Source organism: Spermophilus citellus (assembly GCF_964194105.1).
Source record: "Spermophilus citellus genome assembly, chromosome: 9".
NCBI lineage: Eukaryota > Metazoa > Chordata > Mammalia > Rodentia > Sciuridae > Spermophilus > Spermophilus citellus.
Genome location: NC_138191.1, coordinates 75,573,960 through 75,586,267, shown reverse-complemented (window position 1 = coordinate 75,586,267; position 12,308 = coordinate 75,573,960). Strand labels below are relative to the sequence as shown.

General features: G+C 36.0%; 1 protein-coding gene across 2 annotated transcripts in view; it reads left to right on the top strand.

Moving 5' to 3' along the window:
- The window catches only part of ST6GALNAC3 (ST6 N-acetylgalactosaminide alpha-2,6-sialyltransferase 3), a 519,983-nt gene that overhangs the window by 320,020 nt on the left and 187,655 nt on the right, over positions 1–12,308 (top strand). For both annotated transcript variants that reach the window (XM_081305670.1, XM_081305671.1), the window contains exon 3: positions 2,014–2,423. In XM_081305670.1, coding sequence (XP_081161796.1) covers positions 2,014–2,423 — 410 coding nt within the window. The remainder of the gene's footprint in view (positions 1–2,013; positions 2,424–12,308) is intronic.

Sequence of the window (12,308 nt, the reverse complement as noted above, 5' to 3'; positions counted from 1 at the left end):
CCTCTCTCCACCTCTTTTGCTCTCACCATGTTCCCAGCCACCATTGCATCTCATACCTTTGCCTCTTTTTCATCAGTTTTCCACACAGCAGCCAAAATGATTAAATACAACTCAGGTTGGTCACTCTGTTTAGAGCCTCCCCCCCCCCCGCCCATTGCACAGGAAGTCAAAGGTCCTAACTGATTCTCCTCTTCCATGTTTGGCCCCAAGATCTACTCACTGTCCTCTCTGGCTCTGCCAGGTCACAGTCCTCTTCCTTATTCCTGGTTGACCTAGGTACTTGCATAAGCATTCACATCTCTTTATTCTTTATTCATGTCTTTCCTCAGTAAAGCTTTTTTTCTGATCATTCTCTCTCTCTCTATCTCTCTCTCTCTCTCTCACACACACATACACACTTGCTAACTTCCTTCCTTGTTTAAATTTTCTTCATTTAGAACTGATCATTCTTGAATATAAGAGGATGTTGATTTATTTATTGTTCCCACGCCCAAGTTGAATGTAAGTTCTATTGTGTCAGGAATTTTTGTTTATAATTTTCCTAGCTCATTTCTAACTCTTGGAATTGTACTATGCCTGATGCATAGTAGGTGTTCCTACCATGGCCAGGAAAGGTGACTTGTTGCATTTGTAGCATGATTGCATGATTGTCAGATGACTTTGCTGAGGGTCTTACCTCTCTGTTGAACTACCTGGGTTATGAAATCTGGAATGAGCCTGAAGACCCTCTGTGTTGATATGTTTTGTCTGAATCAACAAGTCTAAATTAATTGGAAAAGCCCATTTGTTCGCTGGTATTAAGTTCAATGCTCCTAATAAATTATTTTAACTCAATTTCTTTCATTTCTTAACTTCACCAGACAAGCACATACTATATTCCAGAGTCTTCTGGGAAGTGTGGTTAAAATGAAGAAGACAGATGTTGTTCTTACAGAATTTATCTAGAAGACAGACATAATTCATCAAGTAAAATAAGGCCTCTATTTGTGAGAGAGCTGTTTCCAAGTAGGCACAATAAAATTCAGGATCAAATTCAGGATCAAAATGTGGACTCTCATAGAAGGGAGATAAGGAAGATGTGTATCAACATTTCTTTATCAGTGTTGAAGATAGGGTGACTTTTTCATGTGGGACCAAAGCAGCAAACGTAATGTATGTAGCTCTTTTAGGAGGAAATAAGGCAAAGGATGATGGAATGAGCAGTGGGCTTAGAGTTTGAAGACCTGCATTTAAATCTGCCACTGCAACATTATCATCTCTAAGTTCTGAAAGCTGATGCCTCACTTTACTGAGTCTCTGTAACCTCCATGGTTAAATAAAAAGTGAGGGAATTAGACAGGCTCTAGAGACCCTCTGTGTACATGTCTTCCCTGAGTTTTTAAAAGAGGCCTTTCCTGTCCATCTAGAATAAATGTAGGCACAAAGGCCAATTAATATGGTGACTTGAAGGAATTTTTTTTTTTTTAGTCTGCTCAGTATTTTGGCCAGTGTGGGGTTTATCTTAATGTAGTTCTGAAAATCTTCTTTAGAACTTCATCATCTGCTGAACTCTTCATATTTTTATCAACGGCTACCTATCCATGCATACATATAGCTAAAATGCAGATTTGATACCTAGATATGTTTTGTTTGTATTTCTTTTATAGCTACCAATCACCTTATTCCAGAAGTCAAAAATTTCCATATTTCCTTATTTCATTTGAAATTGCAGTTCTAAATTTAAAAATTCATCATTTAGAGTGGAAAACAAATGAATATTTTATCCACATGATTTTAAACCAACATTTAAGGATACAAAAGTTTAAATTAATTTTAAGAGTATACATTTTATTTTTTAATGGAAGTATTCTGCTTACTTGATAACCTATAGCAGAGACTGTAGGGTTGGTTTATATATTTCAGAAGTATTTCCATGTTCAGAAGTTATGCCACATCCGAAATTTTTTGTCTTCCCAAATACTATATTGACTAGGTGAATTTACCAGCTGCTTTCTTTCTCTTTCTGTTTTTCAGCCTTTGCAATTGGACTGTGACCTTTGCGCCATAGTGTCAAACTCAGGTCAGATGGTTGGACAGAAGGTGGGAAGCGAGATAGATCGATCTTCCTGCATTTGGAGAATGAACAATGCCCCCACTAAGGGTTATGAAGAAGATGTTGGCCGCATGACTATGATTCGAGTTGTGTCCCATACCAGTGTTCCTCTTTTGCTAAAAAATCCTGATTATTTTTTTAAAGAAGCAAACACTACTATTTATGTTATTTGGGGCCCTTTCCGCAATATGAGGAAAGATGGCAATGGCATCGTTTACAACATGCTGAAAAAGACGGTGGATGTTTATCCAAATGCCCAAATTTATGTGACCACGGAGAAGCGCATGAGCTACTGCGATGGAATTTTTAAGAAGGAAACTGGGAAAGATAGGTGAGTCACCTCTGAAGCAGCCTTATTTTCTTGTATGTTAAATCTTTGCTGAGTCCTTTTGCCAGCTATCAAATGAACAGAGTTATTTTTTAAGCTGATCGTTGCGTGTTTTTGACTATTATGATTACTTGATGAGCCAGCAGCCAGGTCCCATTAATTCCACCTACACTACCTTCTGTTCTCTCCATTTTTAATTGGCTTGATACTCCTAGAAACGCTGGATGCTTCTCCAAGATATCTTTAGATCTTTTTATAATGTGGCTCCATTTGCTATTGATTAAATTGGATTTTAGCTGAAAGAGGAAGTCGACACATTTCTGTTTCAAAACATAAAAATATTAAGAAATTTCAGGATTATGCATTGGCCTAAATGCCGCTGGAAATTGTGGCAAAATTTTTTAACTACATCATAAAAAGAACAGGCTATTGATTCTCTAATAAGTTTGCAAAGGGCTGGAGAATGTAGCCCAGTGGTAGAGTGTTTGCCCAGCAGGTATGAGGCCCTGGGTTTGATTCCCAACACTGGGGGAAAAAATTGCAAAGCTTCTTGCATGCAAATAAATTCTCTGATCTCGAATACCATACTTGGTATCTAGCACGTTAAGCAAAATACCATATTGAAATTATGCATTACTTAAAATCATTAGCAGTTGGATTCCTGAAGAGAAATGAGGTATAAATATCCTTCACTCAATTATCCTAAAACCAATTTGCATTTTTTTTATTACTTCCATTTTTTTCTGCAGCATGCTGTAAACCATCCTTTCCCTTTTTCTTTTGGGTCCTACTTACCTCATTCTGCTTCCACTCCTGACTTCTCCTATTTCCTCTTTGCTCCCCTTTTAGATCCTTTGTTGCATGACTTTTTTCTTTCTTTTCAGAAAGATAAACAGTAAAAGGGAGAGAAGCTGAATTACAAATCAATCAAATCTTGGTTCATATGTTTTAGAATAATAAAGAACTATTAAGGGAAAATACTGAGACCAGTGGCTAAAGTTTGAAAGTATCTGTGAATTTCTCTTATTTGTGAAATGGATAAATTGAGCACCAACTATAATTCCAATATTTACATTGTGATTTTTCTCAAAATATGCATATTTCCTTATTCAGTATTGTCAAATCTACAGTGTTAACTATACTGGAGTATGGTTTTGAGGATGGCAAGTTCCCAGTATCTTTGAATGTAATTACAATGCTGATAAGTATTTTAAGATCTTTGGTAGACTAACTCTGCTGTTGATAATGTGGGTTGATTTGAATTTAGCATTTTATGCTTCTAAGCACTAAAATGCACAATTTCATCTGAAGTGTAAGACAGAAAAATATATGATACAGGTCCCTTCTACTGGTAAGTAGTGGCAAGAACAATCCTAAAGGTTAGGTGTGAATCCGCATAGCATAAGCTGTCCAAAGAGACAGGAAGGAGAGATAAAAGAACGAGTCTGGTGCTTCAAAGAATTGTACTCCTGTTAGCACCATTCTATATAAATATGACCATTCTCATGAGATTTTGGAAACCTCTGGTCTCTGATTATCCCGGAGCAATGCAATTAATTAGATATATTTGGTTTTTCATTAGAGTTAGTCCTCAGGGTATCCCCCAGTCATAACTCCAAGGCCTAGAATCCTTTGGGGGTACCAGAGAAGAGCTTAATATGGTGCTTATTTCTGTGTGTTTGTATCACGTTGGTTTTTGCTGTGAGCTTTCAGTGAGACAACATTGTCACAGATGTGTGGATTATACAATAAGAACTGGAGACAGCAGCATTGGGAGATTGTTTTTCTACTGACTATGATGAGAACAGTGTTTTTATAGTGAGAAAATTACTTGGCAAATTTACTTGCTTGGTAAAATTAATTTTCAGGTACTATTCAATGGGTAGAATTACCAAAGTAAAATTTTTAAAGTCCAAAATAATTTTATGATACATTCTTGCTGTTGTTTTTCACTGAGTTCGTTGCTGTGTGCTTGCCCTGCCGGGTATTACAACCAGACAGAAAGGGTCAACTATGTGAGTGTTTTAGCAAAGGGTAGAATGGATGATTTGAGTAGAATCTGGTCAGACAATATAAGGTTAACCAAAATATTCTCAAAGACTACTCTCCCCACTTTGATTTAAATCTACATCCTATCAATATGCTAGAGACATATTGTCTAAGGATTACCCATGGTGTTCTGACATTCATTGACAAATTTCAACCAACAATATCTACAAATACTTTTAATGAAGGAAAATATTGAACTTGTAAAGCAGAGAGACTAGGAGTTCAGGAAATCTCTGTGTAGCCACCACTCAGCTTGATAATTATCAACTCATACCTGATGATGTTCCATCTATCCTTTATATACTTTCTCCCTCCCAAGCATTTTGAGGCAAATCTCAGATATCATATCAGTTCATTTATTAATATCTTAGTGTATATCTGCAAATGTTAATAAAAAAATTCAATGTGACTATCCTACAAAAAAATCAACAATATTTTCTTACTATTATTATCTGTTTAGTCAATTTGAAAATTTCTCCAGTTGTCTCCTTAATAAATTTTTAACAGTGAGTTTGAATGAAGATTAACACAAGTTTCACATATTGTGATTGATTCATTTCCTGCATTTCTCTTAACCTGTATGGCTCCTTTGTCCACACTCTTTTAGGCATTAGTCTCATGTCTTCTACAATCTAAATTTGCTAATTGCAGCTTGTGGTATTTCTTTTGAATTAATATTTCTGCATTGGGGATTGATTGGATTCAGATTCGTTTTCTTGCCAAGACCATTAGTGGTATTCCTATCAGGAGTCATACTTTCTTACTATGTTAGAAGTCATTAACAATCATTGACTAGACCCAATAATTTATTAGGGTGGCAAAATGGTGATATTTCATCATAACTTTTCATTTATTATCTGAAATACTTTATAAAGAAAATGTGCCCTCATTTGCCATTTGGTTACTATGAGACATAAGATAGTACCAGTCTCTTCTCTTTATTTACTGGTTTTAACGCACTAGTTTCATAGCATCTCCCAAATCTACCTATAAGTTTGTTATTGTTATTGTTAAATATTGTTAATATTTATATATTGATCAACAGACTTAAAAATATTTGAAGTAGAGTATTTCAGTTCATTAAAATTATATCCTTATGCTAAAATTATCCTACATTGGCCTATAGCAACTTCTTCAAATTGGCTTTGAATCTTTTCAGTGTTCCTTAGTAATGTTAGATCTCTGCTTCCTGGTGTTGTAAGATGTTTCTGCTCTTCTTGAATATAACCTGAAGTAGACCTTTTTTTTCCAAAGGACACCAGTTTCTTTCAATCATTAAAAAAGCATTATTTTGGCACTTTTGGTGCCCATTGTTACTGAGTTGGTATTAGTTTCATAGTCCTTACAGTGGATGAAGCTGGAATATAAACAACATATGACTTGTACATTATTTACATGTAAAATAATTATGAGTTCAAATTGAAACTTTTTATTCAAATTGTGGGCCACTAGGTTTTTATTCATGTGTCTTTCCACCATGCCAACAATCACAGGTCCAAGCAACACCAATGTAATTATTCATCTGCTTCATCCTGCAACGTACACACAAAATCTTTGAGTAAGAACAACGTCACAACATGCTGTGGGATTATTACAAACACTTCAAGATTATTTTGCATCAAAGAAGATGATTTCATGTCAGGCGTTCAAGTAGGTCTATACTCCCAGGGTGTATATTGGTTATTACTAAAAAAAAAAAAAGTTTCTAATATTTCCCCCCCAAGAAACTAGGAGCAAATCAAGTGATCTACATCATTGTAGGAAAGAGGGAGTAAGGAATAAAAGGGTGTCCATTTGACTTTAGTTTTGTTGTAAAGCTTTTTTGCTTGATTAGCCTGGACTTATTGGAACTTGTCAGCAAGTTCTCATTTTTGTCATTATGTTGTTTTTTTTAATGGAGAGTTCATGTCAAGATTATGCATAATTTATACAATTTAAAAAAAAATTATAAAGTGATTCATGATAGAAAAATTACTAGCTAAGAAAAATACACTTCTTAGCTTCTTCAAAGTAGTCAAAGTCCATTTAGCAAAAACAACTTTCCAATCTAAAGTGGGCATCTTTTCATTTTCCCAATGTTTTTATTTTTGTCTTAAGGGATTCCTAACTAAAGAAACATAAAGTACTAGAAGAAATGCATACACTGTTGAATTTTTTAGAATAAATTTAGACCAAGCATGTTAAAGTTCTTTTTCAAACCAAATGAAATTTAATTTGTTTTCTTGTTATTTACTCCCTACAATTATCTGGCTTGTCAATTAGAGAAGGTAGCTTTATAGCGAAGGCTGGCAGAGTAGAACAGTAGTTCATTTGCCCTTTATCTTATTATTATTATTATTACTATGGTATTGGGGATTGAACGCAGGGGAACTCAATCATTGAGCCACATCTCTAAACCTATTTTGTATTTTATTTAGAGACAGGGTCTTACTGAGTTACTTAGCACCTTGCTTTTGCTAAGGCTGGCTTTGAACTTGCAATCCTCCTACCTCAGCCTCCCCTGACGCTGGGATTACAGGCATGCTCCACTGTGCCCGGCTGTCCTTTATATTTTAGGACCCAATTTTCTTTAGAATTGTAGGTTTTCTGGGCAGCAGTCACCTTTATAGTTTCACTTACCAAATATATTTCTGGAAAATTAGAATTATAAATTCTATAGAACTTTTATTTCTTCCAGAAACCTTTGGAATTAAAGGTCTTATATTCAAGACAATCTGACCAAAATGAATCTTTTTTTTTCCTTTTGAATGTTGGTATGCATAAATAATATTAGCCTGCTGAATTTTATACATTTGAGTTAATACATCTTAAGACAGAAACACCCTGGAGGTACTGTGGGGCTGACAGCTGCACATGGCGCCACACTCAACACTGAAGAACGGGAGTATGTGCCTGGCACGTGCAGATGCGAAAGGAATGCTAACTTTTCTGGCAAGGAAATAGAGAGCTGTCATGAGGTATTTTGCTTACCTATGGCAGGTGGGCAATTTCAGCTCTCACTGCACTTTAGGAATTCGTTGGCAAATGTAGGCACATTATTTAATTAAGTAATAATTGAGAAAACTACAGTCCCTATTAAAAGAGAAAAGCTAATTCTAGTCTGATAAAGGACTCTGTGCTGCCCTAAATAGGTCTTAATTAGCTGGCACCAATGTGGCTCCGCCTTCAGGGATGGATGAAATTAATGAAAGCTAGCAGCAAATAGATCAAGGTTTCAAGATGTTCCTGCCTCAGGTTGAAGAGGGTAAGGCGAAAGGGAATCGCTCTTAAGGATTGTTTAGGAAGCCAGATGCACAAGTCACTTTTGGAAAACACTGACAAAAATGGGACACTGATTTGTACTCGTCAGAGTTTCTACCTGGCTCCTCTTGGCCAGTGTGCTCTATCCATTCCCACTCAATCTTGAGGAGAGAAAAAGAAATCAGTGATGTGTCATTCCTCACTGCTGTTTGTGGTGACAGTTTTATAATCTAGCAAGGGTTTGAAGTGCAGCCCAGGTTTCGCTATTTCAGCTTGGCCATTTTGAAAGCTTCTTGTGCCATTGCGTTGATTGACTGTAGAATTAAATTGGCTCACATCCCTTAGGTTGGCAAACTCATAGTAGTTTCTAGAGTGGGAAGGGGTTTCAAGTCTTCTTCCCTGAGAACTTAAGAGCTCTTCCGAGTTCCTCTGTCAGCACAGGAGGCAAGCTGTCTCCACAAGCACAATGAGGCAAGTAGAAAGACAAAAAAAAAAAAAAAAAAAAAAAACAGAGACAAACAACACAACTGTGCCAGCCCTGGGAGTCAGCCACAGGCACAGACATGTGCCAAGTTTATGCAAAGGAATATTAATACTGGATCTGGACTCTGAATACAAAGATCTAGTTATTCCAACTCCAAATAAATAGCCCCTAGCCCCAGGAAAACCTGGATCAAGAGAAAACAGGCAAAGTGGAAAAAAAAAATCGTGGATTTGAAGGACAGGACACAGTAGTAAAAACAGTATCATTTTTTTTTTCATTTTGAAGACTGTCTGCAAATATAGCATCTCAGCACTTTTTCAGGAGCATCGTTGACACTCTTCTGTTAAAATGAATTAATGTTCCTACCCCCGTTGATATATTTGGCAGGAACAATAAGTTCACATAGCAGTAGAGGGCAGGCCCATAGGACTTCTGAGTCAAAAAGCATACTAAGGCATCCAGGGCTGTGTTCTCATTGCTAACAAGGATTGGGGAATAGGGACTTCCTTTTTCCCATTATTCAGGATGACATCCAGTGACCTATATTGAGCCTCCTCTGTAATATACATGTGTTAGGAATTAAAAATTCAATAAAAAAGAAAAGATCTAATTTAACAGTAGGAAGATAGAAGGGATGGTTTTGATTTATCAAGGCAGCAGTACCAACCTCTCATGTTTAAAAACATACATTTACTTGTGCGCATGCAAGCTACATTTGACAAGACATTCACTTAGGATTACAACAAGAGCAGCATCTCAAATTCAATGAGTAGGTTTTTTAAAGGAAGGCTGGGCAGGTCACCGATAGTTGTGGAAATCAAGAGTTGCCACCAGTCCACTGAGGAAAATAAGGTTCTCCTGGGCCAGATGATATGCCTTGACAGCCGGTTGAACACATAGCCAGATAATACTATATAGAAAGCCCCAATAGACACACGTGCTAAAAGTTCTCTCAATATAAACACTTCGGGATATTTACGAAGAGTGTGAACCTCAAATACAAATATGTCTTAAATTGGAAGTCTCATTAAAATATATCCAGACTTTTAAATTTTACACACACTTCAATCATTAATTATCTGTCATGAGACGTACCTCTTCAGCTCACTGAACTCCTCTTTTCTATAATTTGGATTTCTTCTTTTTTTAGTTAATGATTTTCTTTTCTTGGGCCCTTTTCTCCCTTCAAGATTAGGTCAACATTTAAAAAACTAAAAATGATATATAAATTTTAAAAATATATGAGCCAGAAGCAGTCTCTTTCCCCTTCTATTCTTGTCTTAACTCTTTTTCAGAAAGAGTTGATCATTTTGAGAATTTTCATTTTACATTATGTTCACCTGTAATGTAAGATTTTTAATTGCTTAGACAAGCATTCTAAAATACCATTCTAAAATTGACTTCCCTATTTAACTCTTTTTAATGAAGAGGATGTCCTTTTAGATCATGATAGTACTTTCAAACTTTAATGTTTATCATGTTGCCTATTGATTCAGGTGATCTGGGACAGGGCCTGGGGGTTGGCATTTTTAGCAAGATCCAAGGCCAGTCCAATGCTGCTAATTTGTGCTATTTTAGCTTGCTTTGAACAAAAGAACAAGACAGTATTTTATTATTTCTTGAACTGGAGAAATATATAAATCAAGCATAGCTATTTCACAAATAGCCTTGGTAATCTGTAATTGAATTCCAATTTTGTGATCCTGTCTTATTCCTAAGTTTCTTAATGATGATGCTCAGAAATTCTTAAGAAGTCAATAAGGGACTTACTTATCAGACTTTTTATATTACTTTTCCATTTCTCTCATGGGACAATGCACTTAAGATTAGTGATTCTGCCTGTCTTCATCTTATTCTTAGACCTTGTATAGGACCTATGCCTGCAATATGTCCAAAAAAAAAAAAAAAAGGATGTTTTTACTCTGTTTCATTCAGCTAAGTGCCCTGCAGCTTTTGCAAAGTTACTTTGCTCTGCCTAAATTGTACTTCCTCTATCATGATGACTCAAAACAGCCCAGACATTATGAACAAGATCTGAGGCCAAATCAGATGTTACTTCTTTCATGAAGTCTTTTGTAATATCCCTAAATAGAACTCATATCCTTTGAAAGCCTCTAGTATTGTAAACTAGAATTTTTATAGGAAAATCACTTTTTACCATGCATTCTTTTTTTCTGTCTAATGTGTTCAAGTGGTACACAAACCTCTTGAGAGAAGCTCTCATATATTTGTTACCCTGAGTGCCATGACATAATGCTTGACTGTAACAGGTATTCAGGAAATGTTTGATGGATGAATGAAGAAAAAAAATACCATCTGATAGTTTTTCAAATTTGTCATTTGGTGAAATACTTGTAAATTTCAAAACACTCATTCAGTAAAGAAGAGTCACAGCAACGTGACATATTCTAGGAGTTGACTTTGGTAAAAAAAGTTTCCACTGTTCTCTTCAGAGACATCACCCTTGCTCTATCTTACCCAAAGGTTGTCAAATCCATTACCTTCTCCAGGATTTTTGTGACTGGGCACTGGGTTTTTAATAAGTTGCTGACAGAGCCATTCCTCAAATACAGGTTTCCATTTTAGTTTCACTTCAGTGTTGAAGCAGATTCCAAAACTTCATTCACAATTCTGTTAGCCTAGTGAAAAAAAAAAAAAAAGTCATAGAGCCAAACCCAAAGTTACACTCTTGGGTCTTAAGAGGCAAATATAGCTCTCACCTCAGAGGGCGAAAACAGAAGACCCACATGGAAAAGAACTGAGAACTACAGTAAGAACAAGCTGAGCTTCACTTCCCAACTTCATCTTTTAATAGTCTGAAAATCGACAAACATTTACTTCTTTGATAACAAAGAACATGAATTTCCCTAGTGGGAACCCTTTTAAATAACTTTATGATGAACATAAAGAAGACAGAAAGATGGAAGCGGAGTTTTCTAGCCCCTGGTATATATGGCTGATGAATTTGTTCATAGGCTTAGAGAAAAATTAATGAAAGTGTTTTTATATAATTCAGATCATATCATTCTTTTCCTCAAAACCCTGCAGGAGTCTCCTTTTATCTTAAAATAAAAGCACAAGTTGTTTAAGTCTTACCATGACAGCCCTGGTGATCTGACCCTCTGTTTCCTCTGACCTTTATTTATTTGTCTTCCCCTGTGCTCACTTCCTCCAGCCACTGGAGGACACTCACTGCCAGGCACTCTTCCTCCCATAGGTTGCATGACCAACTTCTCTAGCCTTTGCCATTTTCACCTGTTCAATGAGTCTACCATGATATTACTTAAAATTGAAATCTTGCCTCATATACGCAGCATTCCCAATTCTCCTTACCTTATTCTGCTTTTTCTTTTCTTCTCCATGGCATTGTTTATCTTCTAATACTTTATTAATATACTTACTGATTTTATTCTTAATTGCTTTTTATATGTCTCTTCCACTAAAATAGAGGTTCCTTAAGAGAAAGGATCATCACACGTTTTGTTCAGCAGCACAAAATAACCCAAGCATCTAGAATAGTCTATGGTATGTAGTAGGTCCTCAATGTTTGCAGATGGAATGACCTAGATATGGAAAACAATTAAAGAACTTAAGGGATGCAGGCAAACCTGCAAAACTTGTCATGCAGGGTCTAACAAAGCAGCTTAAAGAAAAAGAAACTGCACACTTTCATGAATAGTGCCATTAAAGTAGAAGTTTAAAGTAGTTTGTTCTGTTCTTGTTCTACAAAAGAGTATGAGAATGGGAGCTCTTTTATTCAAAAATAACATCATCTCACTCAAGGAACTGGAGTCACTGAGTTTTATTCTTCAGTACTTGAACAAGTTGTTTAAAGAATTGACCCGATTCGTTAATCTATTTGTTATCCAGTAGAAACAGCAAAACTTTCTCATTCTTATTTGGATTGATACAACAGTGGTTCTACATGAGCCTATGCCAAAATCACCAGAAAAGCTGATTAATCATAGATCTCTAGGTTTACCCCTAGTTTCTGAGTTGGAGTCTCTCTGCTATGGCCCAATAATTTTGCATTTCTAACAAATTTCCAAGTAATGATATTGCTGCTGGTCCTGGGGCCACACTTTGGGGACCAATGTGGTAGAGAAAGATTTTAA